The sequence below is a fragment of the Schistocerca gregaria genome, chromosome 5 (assembly GCF_023897955.1).
Source record: "Schistocerca gregaria isolate iqSchGreg1 chromosome 5, iqSchGreg1.2, whole genome shotgun sequence".
Taxonomy (NCBI): domain Eukaryota; kingdom Metazoa; phylum Arthropoda; class Insecta; order Orthoptera; family Acrididae; genus Schistocerca; species Schistocerca gregaria.
Window position 1 is genome coordinate 331,734,607 of NC_064924.1, and position 24,985 is coordinate 331,759,591.

The following is a 24,985-nucleotide window of genomic DNA, read 5'->3' on the forward strand; positions in this document are numbered from 1 at the left end:
CTCATCTACTACTTTTACTGTATCATTTCCTAATCTAATTCCCTTAGCATCGCCTGATTTGCTCCAACGATGTTCCATTACCCTCGTTTTACTTTGGTTGATGTTTATCTTATAACAAATTATGTATACATCCGATTCCACCACTTTATGTGCATGAGAGAGAGAGAGAGAGAGAGAGAGAGAGAGAGAGACCTGAAAGTGAAATTCAACCAGCCAAAGCTTTCCCTTCCGTTACATTCCTGTCGCAAGTATGCGAAACGGGACTTCTTTTTCTCCAGCGCCGCGCATCAAGCTAACGTTATTGTATCCGTAGTTTGGGCTATTTTTATTCCTTCATATTCGTCATCAGATATGTAAGTTATGACAAATCAAAAAAGAAGAAATAACGCCTAAGAAGTAACCGCATAGTGACGTTATTAATTTACTTTTTTCTGCATACGTAGTATTCACTCACTGTTAGCTTGGAACTGCGCGCAGTGGTTGCTGGGAGCGAGTGTGAAGGGTTCTGTCTCAATTCCGCGGCGAGTGTGCATACAGGTACAGCCAGTACCTCCTTTAGGAGATGGTGATACAGCTTAGGAAGAATTCCGAGTTGCTGAAGGAATCAACCTTTCGTATTAACAGGTACAAAATAGCTAGCATCACTCTTCAACGCCAGTGCGTCATTGTTGCTATCCTACATGACTGCTTTTAGATACACCCGCTCTCCCGCGGGACAGTATCACAAACTGGCGGCGTAGGATTTACCACAGCTTTGTTGCCCTTCTAAAATAGAATTGGCTGGGATATGCTTATAAGACAGGCTTTTTATTACACAAATCACAAACGAATTGCGTAGCTAGGATGCCTGATTCGCACGAATGTTGCACTTGTGCTGACTGTAGGGGAGCTGGTGTCACGAGTTGATAACTGTAAAATAATATGAAGATGAGACTAGTAACCCATGATTAAGCGCAATGTTATACATGAGTAGCACCTCGAGGAAGTGGTTATTGTTACGCAATTGGCACATGAACCTAACTGTAAGTATGGCAAATAGTTTCCTACTGGTTGGTAGTGTTTTCAAATTGCGGGTCATCCAGGAAATGAGACTTCATGGAATATGCTCGTGCCATTGTTGAATTTTATTTATTTATTTAGCTTCCATGTCATTGTACAAACGATATTGGACTTGTCATACACAGAAATTAAAATAAGGAATTTACAAAATGAAATCGCCTGCAATATACAGTTTCCTTGCATATGAGTTTTGTATAATAATTTGTTTCCAAGTGACAACTACGTATGCTGAAGATTAGATGGGTAGATCACATAACTAACGATGAAGTATTGAATAGGATTGGGGAGAAGAGAAGTTTGTGGCACAACTTGACCAGAAGAAGGGATCGATTGGTAGGACATGTTCTGAGGCAGGGATCACCAATTTAGTATTGGAGGGCAGCGTGGAGGGTAAAAATCGTAGAGGGAGACCAAGAGATGAATACACTAAGCAGATTCAGAAGGATGTAGGTTGCAGTAGGTACTGGGAGATGAAGAAGCTTGCACAGGATAGAGTAACATGGAGAGCTGCATCAAACCAGTCTCAGGACTGAAGACCACCACAACAACAACAACAACTACTACGTAAAGAATAAATAGTAATATAAATAATATAAACTGAAACTGCATAGAAACTTCTCACATGATTTATCATACAACTGCATTACATATTACCATAAGTGAAAATGTGACAGAGCAGAGAACATTTTGCCATTAAAGATTCGAGGAAAATGAGCAATTAGGCATATTTCAAGGAAATAACATGCAAAGCATATGCCATTATACACACATATTATCGGGGTGGTTTCATGTCGCTCGCGTAATGGTATATTAAGCGTTTTACCATACGCACTTGGTCCATTCTGGGAAGGATGCAGGGAACTTACCGTCCAAGTTTCCCGCCCAGTAACCGGTTGTTGTGGCGGGGATATTGTGTAAGTTGGCAACAGGCGTGGAAAGTCCTTAGAGGCGCAAAGACATCCGTGTTCCATAGAAAAGGTCGAAGTTACTTGCAGAACAACCTTGATTGTGCGTATAGTATGTTGCGCGTAAGTTAAATGTGGGTCGAGATAGCCAGTAGACATCTGTGTAAATCTACAGCGCAGTGGCAGCGCACTGCTTGGCGCTTTACTCACGTCGTTGTTGTCCCCTCCACCTTTAACTGTCTCCCTTCCTGTGCGCCGTCTGCGGTGTCAAGGCAGCGGGAGAAGGGGGGTATGAGTATGAGATATACGCTGCTCCAAGTCTGGCACCTGTCATTTGGGTAGAGAAGTGCATGGGGTGATTTTACAATGTTACGTCAGGGAAAGTAAAAACCAAACGCGAAGTGCACGGAGCTCAGTAGAACTCAGAACGAAACAATAACATGTCAAGATCTTTGCGTAGCCTGTATTGTGTTTTGGGAAAACAAGCGCTTGATATTGGTTTTAGATGTGTGTGCTCTCCGAACTTAAACAGCGGCAGCTTTCGTAGACATTATATTAACACTTTCCTGAACTGTGAAACCAACCGCCGAGAATGTGTTCAAGCAAAAAGGTATTATAGTAACTGATGATAATGTTTACTGTTAGACGCTGCCCCAACCGATATTTTTATTACATATTGTGCCGAATACGTTGTTATTTCGTTGCCAGATCAAAGTCAAGCTTAAAGCCGACGACTGATATTTCATTTGCTGCACGATCGACAGCTTCAAATGACAGCGAGAGAGGCCAATTTTTGGCTGTTTTTCCCCACATTGTTAAAGACTTAACAGATGCTGGGTTTGGTTCTGAGATATCAGAAGCAAAGGAACGGTTTGCAAAGGTAATACTTTTATGGTTACCCACTTGAAGTGCGATATATGTTTTGTGCTGTGTGTGCTAACAGCAGCTACTAAAATAACTAATATATTTGTAAAGCTAGTTGCACAAGGAACGTTTCCAAGAAAAGTGAATCTTAGTAATATGAAATTGATGGTGAAATTATGCTTCCAGGTAGTATTTTTTTCAGATGTTTACTTTTCACATGAGACTAGGTACTACTGTATTGGTGTGTATTGAAGTGCGCCCTTCATTCTCAATGTCACATAAGCCAACTTCTGACTTTGCCAGCATTTGTCATAGGAGATTTATTCAGTATAATTATGTTTTGTCGTAGAATATCTATAATCATGTTCACATTTTTGTATGTTGAAAATTTTAGCAAAAATAGCAACTATTGCTCAGCCTAATGGCTTTGTAAGAATGAATCTACCGACAATCAAAAAGTTTTAATCATAAAAACGAAGACAACTTTCTTATAATATCGAGATTTTAATTAGGAGATGCGGTAATTTCAATGCCAAGTGTGCTAACCAGAAGCAGAAGTGATTAAGAGACAATTAAGATGATGATGATGATGATGATAAAAACATGAGAAGCAACAGAGAAATCTAGATGACATATGACCATATCTGAATTTATTATGAAAGTGGTAATCTTCACTTAAATCTCTCTTTGAGCTCATAACACACAATGAAGAAAGATTGCCCCAAAACTATTGTAAAGGCCTACACTGCCACTTAAGCACAACTTTCCAGTTTCATACCGTTATACTGATTTCTCTGTTCTTGTTGTTAATGTTTAACTGATAAACAAAAGTAACTGTTCATCCATTGTGTTCTGTAGGTTCCATCATGAAAGTGAGTCTTCACTGACATAAAGAGTCACATATGAGCAGCTGTCAAAAACTAGCTGAACATCATGCCACCCTATTGAAGAAAACAGTAGTTGTATGAGTATGTTGGTGGATAACGAAATGACAGTGTTAACACTATAGCAAAATACTTTCTCTTTGGTATAATTTTTCTGATCAGAAACCTTGCTTAGATAACTTGAATAACTTGTGAAATATTTATGTTCACATTTTGTGGTGTACCTTATTTACATTTGGGGACAGATGGTATGTTTTCTATTTACTGAAGGGAGTTTTTCTCTTGTGCAACAACGCTTTATTTGTGATTTACATATTGATACTGTGTTTAATAATATGTTAATGATCATAGATGACTGTCCTCAGTTGGTATGGATTCCAGTTGTGCAAAAAATGTTTCTGTAAATATTTAATTAAAAGAAGAAAGATTATGATTCAAAGTCACATTAATGATACGGTCATTGGAGACAGATCCCAAGCTCAGGTTAGGGAAGAGAAATGGCCATGTCCGTGTGAAAGGATCATTTGGCTAATTTTTCTGCTTGATTTAGGGAAACTATGGAAAATGTGTCTCTGTATGGCTGAAAGAATATTTGCACCACATTCTCTCAACTGTGAGATCATTGTCTCACCATTGTGCCACATTTCTCAGGATAAGTTATTCAAAAGTACTGGGTCAACACTATGAATACATAAGTTCCATTACTGGAGATATAGTTGAATGGTACGGAAGCATTAAACCTGTGCAAATTAACTGCTGTATTTGCTCATTCACTCGCTAACATAAACCTGTGTTCCAAACAGGAAACTGGCTCGTAAAATTGCAGTGCTCTCTTCTTAGAACAGAACAGAAGTTATAATTGTACTTTCATTCATTTACATGATAGAAGACCGTAAACTTCCTTTCCACGGAGTTGTTTTGAATTGTTTATGTTAATGAGACCTTCCTTGTCCACAAAATAACACAGTTAATTTTCCAGACAATTATTTTGTCCATTTATAGTTAATTGTTTCTATCCAGACAACAGTTGATTACTGATCAGTTCCAACGTCATGGGATATAATTTTTTATATTTTGTTTTTGGGAAATTTCAGACTGTGATGTCAATATTTTTTCAGCTGTGCTATTTTTTGTGTTTAAGAATTAATATTTATTAGGCACTAGCACTGACAATATCTATGGCAGAAAAGGGGTATTTACAAATCAGCTGCTGCAGCAAGACCATCTTTGAAACACGGCTATCCCGTACAATTTTAGACACTGTCTATCTGTTAAGTTTTTGGAACTGTGTGAAATGATTTCAACATGTTAAGAATAGTAAGCAGGAAAGCAAAAAGATGGAAAATGGAAATATGTGTGCACATCTTCTGAAGGGAAGTAACTTAACTTCATTCTGTGGGTAAGGAGAAAGAAGAGGAGGAGGAGGAGGAGAAGACAAGATTCAGATGACCTCTGCTAATAATGACTTACACAAAAATCATTGCAAAAGTTGTGGCAACGGTTTCTTTTCTCAAAAATGGTAACAATGTTAAAAATTAGGAACTACACAAATGGAAGGTTAGTTCATATATAAGCATTACTTGTAGGGAGATGGATGAATGTACACACTGCCATAAAGGTGTAGCATGAGCAAAAAAGATGAAAGAAAGTTTGTTGGTGCAAACACATTTTACTGTCAGTTGCAACAGTACACAATAGTACATTACAAACTACACCTATTCCATGGCATCTCACCAAGAATCCACAGTAATGTGACAGACAATTTCAGTCCTTTTACCCTACTTGAACAATGTTCTGTTTTAAAGACTGCAGTTCATTGTGTAAGGAATGTGCGACAATGCCCCGAGGGGCTTGTGGAAATGGTAGGAAATGCTGCACTACTGTCCTGTTCAGTTGCTTGTTGGGTAGCTGCATTCAGGCACGGCAGTGCTGCAGCAGCCGATGTGCACCATTCCGGATGGTCAGTCACTGTGCGTACGGACTGTGCTCGTACCAAGATCACTCAGTGCTTGGAGAACAAGAGAAGATGGATGCTATAGGAATTGCAGCACCATACTGTTATTGAGAAGACAACAATCTACCTAATTTTATGTGGCGAGCTACACATGTGTGAAGCTTTCTGCAAAATGGATGCCTTACGCACTAAGTGAAGTGGAAAAGTGGGCATGTTATGAAGCATGCCATGTGCATCTAGCACATTGCAAGGAGGAAGGGAGGGAGATATGCTTGTGAGAATCATCACCATAATTGAATTCTGGGCCAGGGCCTATGAGCCAGATCTGAAACACCCATCCGTAGAGTGGTGCCATCCAGGTTCACCACACAGACAGGAATTAGTAATCATAGCCTATGATATTAGAGGAGTGATTTTGTTTCATTTTGTCCCACATGGACAAACTGTTAATGCACTGTACTGCTGTCACACTTTCATGCAATGACACCTACAACTCTCCACTCAGGAGAAACCTCCTGAATGTCTACATGATGCAGTAATTCTTCAGGACAATGAGACTGCCCATATGGCAATGTGTGTGCAGAGTCTGCTCATGTGATGGGGATGGGAAGTACTGGAAAATTCACCATATTCCCCAGACGTACCATCTTGTGATTATGATCTCATACCAAAACTAAAAGAACAATTACTTAGAATACACTTTAGAACACATGAATACATTGCCACATCAGTAACGTGTGAGATCAGACAATTCACTCATAGTTAGGCCACTGGTTTTTGGTGTTTTCCACAGCACTGGCAGTGCAATGGATTCGTTGGAGACTATTGCGAGGGACTTGAAGATGTCGCAAGTCTATGTTCCTGCCTTGTACTACTGTGTACTATTGCAATTGACAGTAAAACACGTTTGAATCGACAACTCTTGTTTCATCTTTCTTCTTGCACTTACCTTTCTGGCAGTGTGTGCATTCATCAGTCTCCCTACCTGTAATGTTTATGATTAAACTAACATTCTGTTTGCGTATTTCAGTATTTTTTAATTTGCTACCATTTCTGAGGCAAAAAATAGTTGCCCTGACTTTTACAGTGACCAAGATAGGCAAAGAGAAATATGAAAAAGTGCAAATACAAACAAATAGAAGAGATGAGCATAGGAATAAAATGGTTGGGAAACAGGAAGCATGGCAAAGATAAAGGAAAAAGGTGCATGATGGAAGCTCACTTTTAATAGTAAAAATGTAAGAGGAGTGACAATGCAAAATTGTGAATTTGATGCATCTAGTTTGCAGTGAAGTTTTACCAACTATAAATGCAATTTTTTTTTTCATATTAGCTGACAAAAATTATTGGTTACCACACTTATTTCTCAATTTCTTTCAGGTCCTTCATTATAATGTCCCTGGTGGTAAGATGTCGCGAGGGTTAGCAGTTGTGCAAGCATATTGTATGCTTACTAAAGACAGTCGGCATAGTGCAGAAAATGTATTCTTGGCCCAGGTTATGGGATGGTGTGTGGAAATGGTATGTGGAAGTTTATTGGCTGATAAGATTTTTGCATGAAGATTCTGAGGTATGTTTGGCTAAGAAATAATTTTATTCTGCTGTTAATTTTTGGTAATTTATGCCCTATGAGGATATAGGTGTTCATCATGGTAATAGGGGCAAAAGTATTTTAATACAGTTACTGCTGTTACTGTTGGTAATTCTGTTTAGTTATCTTTACTGAATGTGCATGTAAATAAGTTGCTTTGTACCAGATGAAATTTTCGCTTAGCAACAGTACGTGTACTGATTTGAAACTTATTAGCAGATTAAAGCTGTATGCTGGACTGGGACTTGAATTCAGAACCTTGCCTTTCATCTGCGAAAAGCGAGTTGCTTAGGAAAACAAATAGAAATTGTTGCAATAGATTATTCTGTTTCCGATTTTTATTAAAATTTTTATTCACTAATAGTGTTTTGTTCTTCAGCACATTTTCTCATAGTTTACCAGTTTTTATGACCTATTTGTGTTACGGGCACAACAAAATCAGTAGAAAAGGAACAATTGTTAGCAGTTTCATAGTAACAACATATCACATTATGAAAAAGAGATAATATTTATGTCACCAGTGTGTCTATACAGGACAGTCTTTCTTGTGTTGCTTTACAACATAAAGAAGAAGAAGAGAATATTTTCAAATGGCCATTGAAAATAAAAAGAAAACTGTCATGTAGAACATATCACTACACTCATTCACAGGACTGTGAATATCTTTATCCCAAAAGCATCTGTTAAACCTGGCAGATGACTAGTCCCATGGCACTGTGGAAGTTTCATTGTAATCCATCTGCTGACAATCTTGTAGCTTTTTACATTGATTGGGCAAAAGCTCAGTGCATTATCAGAGAGAAGAAAAGGCAGCTGTGGCAAGAATTTTGTACAATGTATTAACTAGTTCACATTATCAGCATAGATAGGAAAATTAGTGAGAAGGATCAGTGTAAAGTTATGCATGCACTATAGTGTCATTACAGGAAAATGATACTGTAACACAAGTGATGCCAAAATACTTCAAACAAGTAACATCTCATCCATTTGGTCCCCTCCCATGAAATAACCAATTAAACAACATCTAATTCCTGTCAAGATCGTGCATTCTGACACAGATGGGAATTAGATGAGAAGGCACCATTAGACTTTAGCTCCAGTAAAACCGAAGAGTTTAAGCACCCCACTGCAGCAACAATAATGAGATACTGTGCTATAGAACCTGCTGACAGTTTTCTTTTAATATTTCTACGGGTACATGTGTTTGATATCAATTTGATCATTGGAAGCAAAATTTGCTCTTCTGTCATATGTCTTGCATAATCATAATTGTGATATAGAGCAATGTGGATTTTTACAGAGGTATGTCGACTGTCTTTTAGGAAAGGGAAGAGGGAATAATACTGTTACCAGTATATTAAATGCACCAGATAGTCACCAAAAGGACCCAGTGTGTTAATAGTGTGTAAAACTTCTAGCCTCACTAATGGCCTCAGTTTGGTGAGGAAGAGTGTCCACAATTTCTTCAGGTATGCCATATCCAGCTGAAGCCACTAATTGATGACTGCATTCTATAGAACTACCTCAACTGCTACATTTCACTCTCTATTCCAAAGTCTTCGACATTTGCTATGGCTTTAAGATGGAATGATTTAGCGGGCTAGTTGAAATGTGACAGGGCACTTGAGTGTTCATCATAACTGGTATGTGTGTGTAGAGCTCTGTGAATGTGGCTGTTGTCACCTTGGAAGATTGGAGCATCCGCAGTATACCCGAAGATGTAGAAGAAAGTGAACTCTATGAATGTTGGAATAAAAATCATGGTTCATGTTCACAGTAACCTGCACAAGGGAACTCAAGTGGTGCAATGGAAAAACTCCCAAAACATCACAGAACTGCCTGTGGCCTGAACTATGCCCTCCACACACTGCATATCAAATACTTCATTGAGCCATCGGTTCACTCAATGCCTTGCATCATTTGAAAACAGACGTGCGGCCATAACAATGTCTTTACTCAGCAACTGTCCAGATTCTATGTTTGTCTCATTGAAGACAGTGTGAGTTGTGAGCAGTGGCCTTCTGTGAAGTACCAGACTCCAAATGTCCATTGCTTGCAGTTCTCTTTGCACTGTTTCCATGGAAACTGGTTGAGATGGAACTGAATTCACTGACGTCAGCAGTTCCATTTGGCCGATGTGAAACCAAAAGTCAGTGACAGGTGTGACACTTGTCTTCTGTCCACCTCAGTGGAGCAAAGTGAATCCCTGTCAGTATTATTGGTTATTACTTTACCAACTAATTTAATATGTAGGTAATTGTGTTAGAGTATTTTCTTATGTTAAAAGTTTCCTTTATTCTTAGCATATGGGTTTAATTGAACATCAGTATGTTCCTGGTGGATGAAGCACTCGAAGTATGGGATAATTTTCTAATACCCTGTCTAACCCAGACTGTGACAGTGGAGTCGAAACAGAATTTGAAACATATCTATATTACCATGAACCCTTAAATCCCAGTTTACAAGCTTTTGGAAGATGATTAAAAATTCTACTGCTGCCTCAAGCAGTGTCTCATTTAGATAGGACACTTGTGCAAAAGAGATGTGCTTCAGTATTTGATGCATGTGATATGAAAGCAACAGCTATTGACAGCTGTGCTTTTTATTTCTGAGAGTGGTTTACAATGGATTATGCAAAGACATACCACTAATTACATTCCACCTTTTGTAAATGAACCTGCGGATAATAATGTTATGTTGTGTGTTTCACTCTAGAAATGTGTAGACTGAGGTTACAAAAGTCATTGGTTATATCCTAATATCGTGTTGGACCTCCTTTTGCACAGCGTTGTGCAGTAACTCGGCGTGGCATGGACTCGTAAGTCATTGGAAGTCCGCTACAGAAATATTGAGCCGTGCAGCCTTGATAGCATCCATAATTGTGAAAGTATTACTAGTGCAGGATTTTGTGTACAAATTGACTTCTCGATTATATCCCATAAATGTTTGATAAGATTCACGTCAATCTGGGTGTCAAATCATTTGCTTTTATTGTCCATAATATTCTTCAAACCAATCGTGAACAATTGTGGCCCAGTGACATGATGCATGTCATCCATAAAAATTTCATCGTTGTTTTGGAGCATGAAGTCCATAAATGGCTGCAAAGGCTCAAAGTAGCTGAACATAAGCATTTACAGTCAAAGATTGGTTCATTTGGACCAGAGGACCTAGTCCACTCCATGTAAACACAGTCCCCACCTTTATGGTGCCACAACCAGCTTCTACATTGCCTTGTTGACAATGTGGGTCCATGGCTTCTTGGGATCTGTGCCATATGTAAACCATACCAGCAGCTCTTACCAACTGAAATCTGTCCAGGCCACTGTTTTCGAGTCATCAAGGGTCCAACAGATATGGTCACGGGCTCGGGAGGGGCTATGCAGACGATGTGCTGTTAGGAAGGGCACTTACATTGATTGTCCGTTGCAGTAGCCCATTAATGCAAAATTTCACCGCACTGTCCTAATGGGTATGTCCATTGTACAACCAGCATTAATTTCTGTGGTTATTTGCTGGAGTGTGGCTTGTTTGTTAGCACTGACTAGTCTATGCAAATTCGGGAGATCTGGCTTGTTAGGTGAAAGCTGTTGCCGTTGGCCACTGCATTGTCCGTGGTGAGAGGTGAAGCTTGATATTTGGTATTCTCGGAACACTCTTTGACACTGTGGATCTCGGAATATTAAATTTGACAACTATTTCCGAAATGGATTGTCCCATGCGTGTAGTTCCAGCTACCATGCCACGTTCAAAAGTCTGTTAATTCCTATCTTGCTGCAATAATCATGTTCAAAATCTTTTCAAGCAGATCACCTGTGTGCAGATGACAACTTCGCCAAACCACTGCTTGTCTATACCATGTGTACATTACACTACCACCATCTGTATAAGTGGATATCACTATCCCATGATGTTTGTGACCTCAATGTATGTAATTTCCCAGTGATCTTAGATACCAAAGTCATGTCATGAGAAACTAGCGCAGAGCTGAGTATTGATTAATTCCATTTTAAGGCTGCCTGTATTAGAAAAATGTTTTGAATGTGATGTTTCCAGATGGTGATAATTTTTCACTGTCCCAAGCTTGAGCTAAAGTTAATTATTTTTATCAGTTAATCTCATCACTTGTCAGACTATCTTTACATCTACATTTATGCTCCACAAGCCACATTATTGTATATTGTTGGAGAATATCATCATTGTTTCCTCCTTTTCTATTCCATTGGGAAGCCTCCACATGAACTTGAATTTCTTTGAATTTGTGTTGTAAATTTTGGATAGGGAAGTTTTAACTGCAGTTCTCAATACATTATTCTTGCAAGCACTTACTACACACTGCCATTTCCTGTTCATAGATGGGGGCTGTCTCTGACGTGGAATCAGTTCTGCAAGATATAGTATAGTGCTTATTGAAAAAATTGCAGCCAGTTATCCTTTGAAATGCCATGTTTAATTAATTGCTGGATAATGTTAGAAAAATTGATGGCAATACAATGAGTTATTGTGCTGATAACGTCTCTGCAGTAATAACAGCACACCACCTCTTGAAAATAGGCTTATGCATAAACATTAAGTTAAATAAGGTACTCATTCAACAAAACTGTTTGCATCGTCTTTCAGTTTTCCTATTCTAGATAGCCATGGAGTCCTGATTCCAAGACGCATCATGATAAATTTATGTGCAGTATGATTATTCACATACTGGGGAAAAGAGCAAATATCCGTAAATGCGGTATTTCAAAGCATAATGTTTATACCAGGTGAGAAGGTTGTGTAATCTGAATTGCAGATATCCCAAAATTGAAGTTGTGAGACTACTAACATGCATATTTTATAATGGAAAAGAGACAGTAATGGGAAAAACGCTATGACCTAGATTATAAACTTTCCAAAAAGATTACATGACTGAAATAGGGGAAAGTGTGGAAGAAATTCGGAGGAAGCAGTGATGATTTTTTTTTTTTTGTTTGCTGACAGATTTTATCCCTTGAAATAAGAAGCCCAAAGACTTTGTCAGTTTTCAAAATGAAGTAATTTCAGATATATTGTTGCTTTGTTTCTGTCTAACTTCTGAAATTGTTTTTTGAAGAAACCAGAATGAACACTGACTGAGTTATTTACATTCACAGTTGCAAGCATTTTTCATTGTTCTTGATGATATCATGGACAAATCAGCTACAAGGCGTGGGAAAACTTGCTGGTACCTCCATGATGACATTGGCTTATCGGCAGTTAATGATGGCTTACTGCTAGAGAGTGGAATTTATGAGTTACTTCGAAGATATTTTCAGGACAAATCGTACTATATTGAAATCCTCAATCTCTTTCACGATGTAAGTATCGTCCCGCAATATAAGTTAATGAAGTAATAATTCAAGTGTATTGACTTTGTGAAGTTGGAAAAACACAGTGATGTCAGTTAAATTACTATACATACATACATGCATGCATATTCTAAAGGTTAATGCCTTGTCGATGACATCGCTCTCTTCTGTCATTAACAGTTTCCTCTTTCATTTCTTTGCCCCAGTCCATATTCACCTACTACGTTTCCTTCTCTCCCTTTTCCTACTACTGAATTCCAGTCACCCATGACTATTAAATTTTTGTCACCCTTCACTATCTGTAAAGAACATTAATGATGAAGGTGTGGTCTGATGACCTGCCCCGTAAATTTTGTTTTTCAATTTTCCATTTCCTTTAATACTCTTCTCTCTTTGATGATTTCCCTCAAGACTTTCAGACTGGTTTTTCTTACTGTCCAGCCCGTTCTTGTGATTTTCCACCATATTCACATTTCAGCAGCTTCAAGTCAATTCCTTTGTAATTTGTCCACAGTCCAACTTTCACAACCATAGAACAGTGTACTCCATACAAATGATTTTACAAAGAATTTTCTGAGATCTATATTCATGTTCCATGAAGTCTCGGGATTGCAGCCAGTTAATATTGACTTTTTGCTCGCTATTTTGGGTTACAACCATTCAGCCATCTCCAGGTGAGTGTTTTGCTCTGGAGATTGCTAGTTCACATTGCTACCTTTATACAAAAAATCGACAGGAACATGCATGCATAAAGCTATATGAGTGACGCGCCTCTTTGAATATTGCTCCATCTAAGGTGCACTGGTGCATTCGTAATCAGATACTGCATGTGTGCTCTCTGTCAGAATGTGCACTCATGGACTTAAATTCAGATGTCGAAAAGAATAAAAATAAATTTTGCTTGATGTGCCATTGGTCAGAAAAGATTTTCTTTCTGAAGAAACTAAATATATCACCAGGTCCCATGCCTTATCGAGTTGAAAGCTGCCATCACGATTAATGAGATCTTATGTTAAACATATTTCTGCTGACTCCTTAATAATTAAATCCAAAAAGGATCTCATTGAGGTGAAGATTTCCATGACAGAGTAACACTTGGAATGTCCTGTGGAGACACAGTGTTCAGCTGTGGCTGACTTACTGGACTGAGAAATGTTTGAGTGTGGCAATCATGTTCAGTGCATCTTTTATGCACTGTGCTTGTTTGTGACTATGTAGGCATTGCTATGCCAACAATATATTCTGTAGATTCTAGCCTTCTGCAATCCCAGATCACCTTCTGTCAAACCGAGAAGAGCATACGTCTTTTCTGGTGGGTGGAAGAATACTTTGACTTAATGTTTTCTTAAGATTCTGCCTTGTTTTTATGACATATTTTTGACAAATGTGAGGAACGTGCTGGTCTTAAACCGCTCCTTCTCCTCTTGCTCAAGTGGGTGGTCACGTGTTTTCTTCCTTAAAACTGTACTGGTCTGATGTGGTGAATATCCATTATCTTTGAACACTGATTGTGTGTGTTCCAGCACCTTTGTAAGATTGTCTCCATTGGACACAACATGTACCTGGTGAACTAACATTCAAAGAATGCCCATAGTTTGTGATAGGTAGTGGCACCTAGGCGCTTGCAAGTACAGATCTGTATCTCTAGGCTTCCGGTAAGTGGAATGCCCCAGTGATTCATCCTCTTTCTGTCTGATCAAGACATCCAGAAATGGCAGACAGTTGCTCTTCTCCACTTCCATCATATTCATGTTTGCTGGTTAAAATGTTTTTCTTTGTCATAAATGCCTTCTGTGCCAGTGTTGTCCTCTTCCACTTCCTCTTCCCCTTCCTCTTCCCCTTACCCTATTGTCATCTGTGATTATACTATCGAGACAGCAAAATTTTCACCTGCTCAATTCTCACATCATCAATTTTATATTGGTTTTAATTTATCTCGTATTTTGCCATTACTTTTTTTCCACTCATTCACTTTTAATTTCCATAGTTTGAGTTTCTTATAGGCCTTGCACGTTCTTTTCATTTCTTTTTCAGAGTTTGCAGCTATCTCGATGTCATCAGCAAATCTAATTCAATGTATCCTTTCACCATTGGCTTGTACTCTCTTTGTCTTGACCTTCCTCCATGAACACATCAAATTAATTTGGGGGTAGGGGACATCTTTGTCTACCTCTTGGCCTCTTCTGCTATGTTATTGAAGTTAATTTATGTACTTTGGATCTGACACAATTGATTAATCATCAGTCTGTTCATCCAGTCAAGCCCTACTTCTTTCGTAGTCATAAAGAGTAGCTCCCAGTTCTCAATTTCAAAAACTTTTTCTAAGTTATTGAAGGTAAGTTCCTCTAGTCATATCCATCCCTCTCTGCAATAGAATGCACAGTGCCAAAATTTCTTCCCTTGTTCTTCTCCTACTCTAAATCCAAATTGGTCTTCTCCGAGATACTTATCTACGTTTCCTGTTATCCTGCTCTTAACTATATTAATGAGTATTTTGGAGGCATTTGATGACATTTATAGTGTTGTGCAATTGGTGCAGTCAACTGTGTTTCCCATTTTAATTGTGGTAATGGTTCTGCATTGATTGGTCTTTCATGCTGTTATCTAAATTTTTCAGCAATTCTGGAGGGATATGAACAGCAGCAGTTGCTTTTCCTTCTCTGAAACTCCAAAGGGCATGTTCAACTTCATGTCTCATGATTGGAGGACCTTGCACTTCTTTCATACTCATTAATGTCTTCAGTTAGATTATTGTACTTTCATTCTTGAAGTGTTTATCATTGTACAGTCCATCAATGTATTCTTTCCAGTGAGCACATATCTCCTTATTGTTGATCAGCAATATTCCCTCTTTACTTTTTCCTGCTACTGATTTTTTTCTAGGTTTGTACTGAAGGGTTCTGCTTTTCCTGTAAACTTTCCTGTTTTCCCTTTTTTTCCCCATCTCTTCAGCAATGCTTTAGCTCCATTTCTCTTTTTCTTCTCTTCATTTGCATGTGATATGATGATCAATTCTTTTGTGGTCATCTACATTTTCTTTCATGAGCTTATTCCTTTCCTGATTTAGATTTAGTATTTCTTCTGTCATGTAAGGTTTTCTAGGTTTCAGTTTCCTTTTCCTAAAATCTCATCTGTTGCTCCAATTATCCTCATCTTGATATTATTCCACTGCATTAGCTCATCACTTTCATTAGCTATTTTATTGGTCCTCTCTTCAGAAGTGATCTCTCTTTCTTCTTCTTTCAATCCACCTACTCTCTATTTCTTTTTGGTGAACTCTTGGTATTTTTAAATCTGATTTTGCGCTTGGTTTATGCATGTTTGTGGTTCCTATGTCTGGACCTGCACAGTTGTGACATGATTTTATCTGATTACTTTATCTTTGCTTCATTTGTATATAATCTTACTGAAATTGTCTTTTGTCTGGTGTCTCCTGCATGTTTACTTTCTTCTAAGAGAAACTTCAAATAATGTGTTTTGTGATAAGCATATCATTTTGGTTTCAGAAATCTACCCAAGTTTCACTTCTTTCGTTTGTTTCACCCACGCCAGAATTTCGTACTGTCTTTGATATCCTACTATGGTATTAAAACTACCCATTGTTGCAAATTGTATTTTTCTTCGATCTGTTTTAATGATTCTTCAGTATCTTCATACACAGTCTCCACTTCCCCCAAGTCATGAGCTAACACATGTTTATAGGATTATTACACATTTTTCAAAATTATTTGGTATTTATCAGTGTGATTGGTGCCATGCAGCAATCTGTAACACCGACCATGAATATCCCTTTGTTTTGAAGTTAAAATGTATTATTTTTGAAAATACAATGTTTGTAGTGAATTTTTGAAAATATTTTTATAGGTTACCTTCAAAACAACAGTAGGACAGTCTCTTGATCTCTTGACTTCACAAGCAGGAAAGAATCCAGATTATACCAAATTCACAATGGATCAGTACAATGCAGTTGTAAAATACAAGACAGCATATTATTCGTTCTATTTACCTGTTGCACTAGCAATGTATATGGTAAGTGTTACTGAAATTTTTACATGTAACATTATAAGTTTTATGTGAGACAGAAATTTATGAAAATCATTGAAAAACTGCAAATCCATGCTGAATTTTTAATAATGACTGAGTGATGTAGAAACTCAAATGTCACTTACAGTCGTGAAATTTAGGAAATTAAAACTTACTGTAACATACAACAATAACTTATTCAGGGAATTTTGGAATTTTGACCTTGAACACAGGGAAGTCTGAGGATGAAATATAGTTGCCATCCTGTCATGGATGACACAGGAACTGAAACTGAGGGTAGCAAAGCAAAAGATGGTATGCTAAACTACATGTTCCTTTACAAAGTAAAATCCAGGTGTACTGTTTCAGTTTAATTTCATTACTGCAAAGATGAGTGGTATAAATACTAGTGTCAATGGTGATCAGAAATATCTAAAACTGAACAAAGCTCCAGAGCCCTATGGACTCCCTATTACATTTTATACAGAATTTTCATCTGAGTTAGCCTCTTTTTCTGTCCATCTTATACAGCAGATGACTCAAACAAAAAGATATCCCCAATAGTTGGAAGAGAGAAACCATTCAGGAGACTTTCTGTGATGAAGATTAACTGTTGATAGTGTCTGCCAAGAACAATATCAGTTGTGACTGGGAGAATGTAATATTTTCTGACAAATCAATATCTTCCTGAGTAAAACGCAGTCCATTATGAACCTATAGGCAACATTTACCGCATCATAGCTTTTTCAAATGTGAATTTGAAAGCTGGTCTCCTACTGTTGACATTTGATGACACAAGAATGGATTCCAGAACCATGTGCTGTCGCGAAGAAAACTGTAAAGAGAATTGTAATCAAAAGGGTCAGAGCTGTAGGAACCATAGAAAAAATTGGTTTTGTGTCGCCTGGAAAGCTTCGAAACAAGGAACCTGTAACACAAATCTATGGTTTTAATAATTATGTTTTAAAGTGCTCGATGTGGATGATGAATGCCCGACCGCTTAGAAATGTGTTACAGTTATGCAGGAGAAAATTAACTTCAATGGTAAGTGCTTCATCAGTGTAAAGAATTAAAAAAAAAAAAAAAAAAAAAAAAATTCTCTCCTGATACGTTAAGAAGAGAGTTTGTATTTCAAAGAAGTGACATAGGTGCAGCACAAACTACATCCCATATAAAGATTCATGATACAAGAGAAGGAGGCAGTTCACCAGTGTATTACCTTGATGGAACACTGGTCAATTTGAATCATTTCAGGAAGATCTGCTGGAAAATGAGTGATGGTACTGGTGGTTTTAAAGTTTTCATAGGAATTGGTTCTCGGATAATTATTCTGCATGCTGACTCTTTGGTTTTCTTTCTGAGAGTAAACTTGTATTTATGTGAAAGAAAAACAGCAGTGACTACCCTTCAGAAATGAATACTGACTGTTTCGTGACTCAATTCATAACTCTTGTCAAACATTGCTTCGAAGTCGGTCATTGCCTGTTACAATTCAACTGTTACAGAGAAAACATCGAGTATAAACACCAGAAAAGCAGATATTTTTCCCTGGCCTAAAAATAAAGATATTAAGCACAGTATAAACCAGACTCAAGATGATCTCCTGCAGCTTGTTAATTTGTACAGATCACGTGACAGAACGTACAAACTTGACTTCCTTGCATGTGAATGGGATCACACAGTTTTGCATTTACCCACATGTCAGTGTCAATGTAGCCATAGGGAAATAACAGGTAAGTGATGATGGACATAAGCCTTGAACGTATCATTGTAAATTTACAATCAGATTGTTCAGAAACAGATTCAAATAGAAGTGAAGGTGGTATTGCGATGTAGACTTTGGAATGAAGCAATAATATTTCTTAGTTTCTCAACATATCAGTTGTGTGCATAATAATGAGAACTTAGTAGCCTTTTTGATTAGGACTTTGTATCCTTTGAATTATGCAGACTATAAAGTTCTGCATATTGCCCAAGGAGAAGTTAAGCTTCTCCCACCATGTTGTGTGCTCTAATAACACGCAAGAATGCAGCTGGATAAATTAATCAAAAGTCCAATATTTCCACATGTCAGTTTCAAGACACAAACTGGATAAGGCCCTAAAATGACAGTAACTGTTCCTTGTCAAGAGATCGATGGTTTTTGATGTTATTGGTCAGATTCCCTGGAGTTATTCACAGATGATGGTTAATTGTTTGCTTGTTCAATGGATTATAAATGCAGTCTCTCAGTATAATGTCGAACGAATTACTTTACAGTCGTAATTCCCATTAACCGTGGAAAATATGACAACTTACTGACCATTTTTATGATAGTCTTTTCATTAGTCATTGCTACCGCTAATTCTTTTTTATGAACAGTGATTACACTTAACCACAGTCATACACATCAACAAAAACACACACACACACACACACACACACACACACACCTTAAACACATTTTTAAAAATTCTGTTGAGTAGAAGCAGTTGTCAAGCAAATATGATGATTTCGGTTTCTGCTTGACATTAATTTTGTTGTTTATAAAATTTTTACTTGTAATACAGGTCAAATAGGAATAAATGATAATTATTGCAAGCATTTTCAATGATCTTGTGGTTAGATGATTGTCATTTTGGGAAAAATTGTACTTCACCTCTTCACAAAGCTGTGTCAGATGTACTCCTTTCCCGATGTCACGCGGAGTAAAGCTGTGGAGCAGTGGATGCACTGTTGTCAAGATGTGAATTAATATTTCTCTCATGACTGATCAAAATTGGTTTTAATATTTACTATTCTCCTCATAGATTTGAGTGTATAATATGATGCACTGTAGGCAAATGAGCCTGACTGTTGCCCGCAGTAATGCAGTTCGGCAATGTGGACTTTGTTTGCCCGCTGTCTGCTGCCGTGCATGCGCAGTGCTCATCCCTTCACTGCTCCGCCTCTATGCACGGAAGCGCCGTATTATGTGACGCGAGCTAAAACTTGTTCACACTCTTACTGCTTCATACACTTAAGTGTCCTTGGCACCAAAGCTTTGGTGAAACAAGCGCAGAAACATTAAGACGTATGCATTAGTTCCTAAGTTCTAAATAATTAAATGTGACTTTTTTGAAACCTCTAGGCACTTACCTAAGGCAGTCACAAATATAAGTAATTTTTTCTGTGTCCTAAACTACCACAAGATAAATATACAAAATACAGGAACAGATAAACAGTGTTTTATTAATCATTGTCATGTTAGCTAAAAATATGGCCAGGCAAAGTAACTAATTCACACAGTACACAAGTGTTACTAGTTAAGCACAAAAACTCTATCCTAATTTACAGCCGCAACATTTCACTTGTGAAACGTCCTGACATTGTATATTGAAATACCTTCACAAGTATGTCTGTAGATGACACAATGATAATACAAATACACAAGTGAGTCTTGCATATAAGTACAGTGTTTTCGAGTTACATGTGCCATTTTCAGGTAGTTCTTATGACAATTGCCAGTTGATTGTGATTCAGGGATGACTTCTCTTGCTAGTATACAGAATCGCCTACAATCTTTTTCAATAGAAGAGCCAGACAATATTCCAATCAGAAGCAGAGCTAGGCAGTTCCATAGTCAATATGTGGTTTTGGTAATGCCAATCACCAACATGTGAAGCAGCACAGTCCAAAATAATTCGCACATTCTTATGAACTAAGAGTCAATCTGTTGTTTGTAGTAAACAGGTGTCAGTGACGTTAAGCAGCACTGTCTAGTTATGGTGATGCATTTCAAATGGTAATTCTGGCAAGTATAAGATGAATGGATTCAAACTTAAGTTTAAAGTGTACTCTAATTGAGCAGACAGTTTAATTGTTGGTGTGATGATATCACAGTGGTAACTAGTAAACAACTGGCTACTACCAGTAAAAGTGGCATGGTAAGCCTGATTAACAAGGGCATGGTCATAACAAATTATGGTAGCTGTTAGTAGTGTGGGTACAGTGAACAGCCAGCTGTCACTGACAGTGATGAATACTGGATTGTACCCTATAGTTACTAGCTGTGGGTACAGTGGTGTAAAACCCTCAGCTAATAAGAGAGCAGTTTTATAAACATGGGTTTCAGTTTGGGAAATCACTTCAGAACGAAGGTAATTTTTAGCTTGAGTGCAGCACTGGAGGTCGTATAGTGACATAGTTGTAGGCATTTGTCGTTCCATTAATGACTGAAAAACCATTAGTTTAGCAGGTAATGTGTTGTTGCAGTAAATTCCAGGCAACAGGTGTGTAATCTATAGGATTCAAATTCAGTGTCAGCACAGCAAGCAGATCGTTACGCTGGGGTATTGTGAAGTCGGAATAGGTCTACACTAACAGCAGTGTAGTGGCAAGATACGGAGGGCTCTTAAGCTAAATAAAGCACTTGAAAGGGTGCTATGATTTGAGTGGTGATATTAGCTATGATCATCAGAAAAATGTCAGTAGGCATCAGACTGTGGCTAAGTTTGTGTTGTAACCATAGTTGGATAGTAATATGCAGATCATTCAGATGTAACATAGTAGATGGGTGTTACAAAGAAGGATCTATAAAGTTTTAATCATTTCTGATGTGGCGCTAATGTTGGATAGCATCAGCCATAGATCCTGTTCGGCCTTGCTTCTCAACTTTTAATAATGTTGCACCAACCTTATAGCGACTGTTCAGATCTATAGAGTATTTGGGAGAAAATTATTCACTAGATAGATTGGTCATACATGTTGTGCAAGGGCACCCAGAGCTCGTATGGCAACTGATATTGTACTGCGAATGGCTTTAGGAGTACAACTACATCAACATTGAGCCAAGCTCTTTGTTCAACATTATAGGACAGTGTCAGCGATGCTGTGCAGCTGCTCCTGAATATTGGTAATCACTTAGGCTACGTCACACTGAGATTGATGTGTTCCTTTTTCACCAGATCTTCTCAAAGCCAATGCTTGGCTACACAAAGTAAGTGAAATTCTTCGTGTTGAAAAAGCATCGTACATGTTGTTCTGTCATTCAAACAACACTCTTGAAATATAGGATTGTATATGGAATGGTGGTGTCCCCCAAAGTGGCAGTTAAACAGTCAGAATACCATACAGAACCTCGTACTGATGGACAAATGCTGAAGTGTGAAGTCCTCACCCCGCAGCACTGTGGCTGTAAGACCAGATACGAGTGATTTTCACACCAGCAGGGAGGTTAGTTTAGCAGTAAAAATGACTGCCCATGACATTGCAAATCAGTATAATTAGGACTGAATAGAAAAGAGTAGTCATAAAATTCATCTTGATGGCTAAGAGAAATGTAAGTTGTTACCTTTCTAAATGGCTGGTAATAAGTGTAGGGGTGGCTCAGCTACGGTAAACGTGCATCTACAAAAGTTTTTCGGCAGAATCTGTGGATAGCGAAGAGAGAGGAGAAATGTTAGCAAGTGAAGGGGCCCCTATAGAGGAGGGTGGGGATGGGGCATTGTCGTGTTGGGACTCCTTAAAGCCGTAGGAGCTTGTACTTTTGGCAGCTACAACTATAAGGCAAAGCCTGACATCAGTTTGTTTCAGCAGGGCGTAGGACACTCGTCAACAAGACATTAGCAGTACCAGGCTCCAGTTTGCATGAGAAAATGGAGCTGGCTTGAGAAATCTGAAACATACACTTTGGATACATCATCAGCATTGCAGGCAGAAGGGGAAGAGTCCAGTTTCTACGTAGCAATTTGGCTGCGAAAGAGCATACACTAACATGTACCAACTTATGAAATGAATAATAGCTCAATACAAATTATCATAGACTGGCAGTCATGCAAAGGGGTTTTACGAGTAGACCCAAAAGGAATTTTTAAATGGGGTTAGATTACCTGTCCATCTCGTGGCACCACCTGCAACCCTGGGTATTGCGCATTGTATATTATGCATAAAGATGGAAACAAAGAGTTCACAAGAATTAATTGCATATGTAGAAGTGTCTTTTAATTTAGTGCCGTACCCATCTCGCCTCTCTGGTGCTGTGTAGGTTTTTTAATGGTCGAAACAAGATTTTACAGGGCAGCATGAAAAGTAGAACAATCGTGGTAGACACACGCTTAAATATTAGAATACTGAAATAATTATTCAGTAGGTAAATGACCTGAAGGATTTATAAAGAGTTTGACAGACTTGAATGATCTATATTTTTCATCAGACTTCCAACACTAGGCTCCACAGTTTAGTGGAAATTCAGGACTTAGACAAGGCCCTTGCAATAATTAGAACCCTGCTGATCCAACACGACTTGGGGAGTGTCTATAGCGAGAGGTTGCTAGCTTAGGTAGACAAGACCTTCATAAGGCTGAAAAGGTAAGTGGAGTGATTGTGCTCATCACATAACAAATAATATAATTTCCATACTGCTGATTACTGGCAGAATGCCAGTACAGGAAAACATCGCTTTAGTGAACTATCCTCACTAAACCATGTTTCATTTTTCTGTAAAAATCAGTCTGTCTGTCTTTCCCCAAACTTTGAGTAATGAGGATATAAAATTTTTAATGGAGGATCTGTGAGTGAAACAGGGAATGATGATCCATTGCAAGTGCTACTTACTGGCATAATGGTATGTGGGAAGTATGGAGGAGGCAACCAATGAGGAGGTGGGGCATGAAATTATGGCATATATGAAGAAGCAAATTTGGATTGAACAAATGGTCCCCGAGTGTCAGGAGAGGCAATGATAATACCACATCATGATGATAGAGGTGGAATTCTGTATTTGTCACAACATCAATGGTAGTAAGAGTATAATACTCTGAGCTTGTCAGTACAAGACAACACAGAAGAATGATGTAGAAGTGAGTGTTGATTCAAGTGAGATAAAAAACCTGGCTATGCTGGCGGCTTAGGTAGAATGCTAAGGACCAACTAGACCATGGTCAAAATATTAAGACTTTGTGTGTAATGATAATGAGTAGAAATTAATTAGAGCTTATACAGAAACCTCTACAAGATGAATGAAATCTTGTCCCCCCAATCCTTCCACTGTGTTCATTGTATATCTTATATGTCAGCAGCTTCATAGCATGAGTGGCTATTTGAAAAGTAAATGGTCAGAATTGTTATGAAATGGACACACAAAATGCGCTCTCAGAAGATAGTCCTAGCAAATGTAAATTACAGGGAGCACTTTGTTATAAATGCAACCTTACAACAAATTGAGGAATATAATTGTATGTAGGCCGTCTCCTGGCAACACAATTTAGTAGGGGTTCCAAGCTATAAACAGATTAAAATATGTTGCTTGAACATAACGAACAGAATATAACTCATGTGAGTGAATTGTACGATGCTTGAAGCAAGTATGCTTAAAGCAGGCATCTAGCAGGTAGTACAGCATGGTTACCTGAACCAATGTGTGTTTATCACAACATCACACACACATCTCCTCTCCCTTTTCCTCCCATCCCCGTCCCCATCCCCCACCTTTCCTATTGGCAGAATTTTCTAATTTTGGTAGGATTTTCTAATTTATCACAGCATTGGAATTTGAGAATCTTTTGGTGTAGGGCCCTTGTTAGCTTGGGCAGTAGTTGTTGACACAGACTTCTTCGCCCCGCTTCTGTATGGTGAAACAAGTCTCTTCCCTGATATGAAAATAACCTTTAATAATCCAATGAGTAGCCATCATAGATTTTCTTCTTAATGAACATTTTGTTGTCTGTTGTTTAAGTAGATGTTTTATGCCTGAATATCCGACAAGGTAGTATATTGATGTTCAAAGCCATAATTGCTTGTAAAAGAGGAAGGAAGGTGGAGAGAACAAATGGCTTTTAGCCCCTCTTGAAAAGGCATCATGTAACAGTGTAGATCTAAATGTATGTGTGCTGTTTATTACACAACCAACTTGGCCAAGAGTGTCAAACAAGTTCATGAAAAGGTTAAAAAGTTGTGTGTGTGTGTGAGAGAGAGAATACCTGCATAAGCATGTGAGGGTGAGCTGCTGTGTAGTCAGTGTAAATATGGCGGAAAGTATTCAGCAAGAGGGGCAAGGGAGATTGCACACAATTTTACCCTGGGCTAATTTACTCACGAAGTTTCTGGTGAAATTTACCCATCAACATACGGACAGTTTGCAAGTGAATTGACTTGTTCTGGTTGCCAACATACAAGACACTTGCCCTTTACCAAAGCAATCCTGGTGCAGAGGCCTCATGGTGTGGTCACTGAGAAACCCTAGCCACAATCCCTTGAAATTACCTTGCTTTAGGTTTGGATTAGGTGAACCCAAGTGAGGTTACAAAGACGTATTAATGCGAAAACTGCTGGTGTAGTCTGTGTTGTAAGTCACTCTGTAGGCCTGGCATAGTCAATTCTCCCTTTCTATGATTGTAATACTGATCAAAGAATGTGCAAGAGTA

The 24,985-nt window shown here is 38.2% G+C and overlaps 1 protein-coding gene across 3 annotated transcripts in view; it reads left to right on the forward strand.

Moving 5' to 3' along the window:
- Nucleotides 1-2,014: 2,014 nt before the first annotated feature.
- LOC126272194 (farnesyl pyrophosphate synthase-like) overlaps nt 2,015-24,985 on the forward strand; it is a 53,437-nt gene continuing 30,466 nt past the window's right edge. Inside the window, exons 1-5 of one of the 3 annotated variants that reach the window (XM_049974872.1) lie at nt 2,015-2,574; nt 2,673-2,844; nt 7,047-7,187; nt 12,387-12,590; nt 16,446-16,610. In XM_049974872.1, coding sequence (XP_049830829.1) covers nt 2,405-2,574; nt 2,673-2,844; nt 7,047-7,187; nt 12,387-12,590; nt 16,446-16,610 — 852 coding nt within the window. In that variant the 5' untranslated portion in view covers nt 2,015-2,404. Of the gene's footprint in view, nt 2,575-2,672; nt 2,845-7,046; nt 7,237-12,386; nt 12,591-16,445; nt 16,611-24,985 lie in introns of those variants that run through there. The other 2 variants (XM_049974873.1, XM_049974874.1) reach the window with 2 other exon arrangements.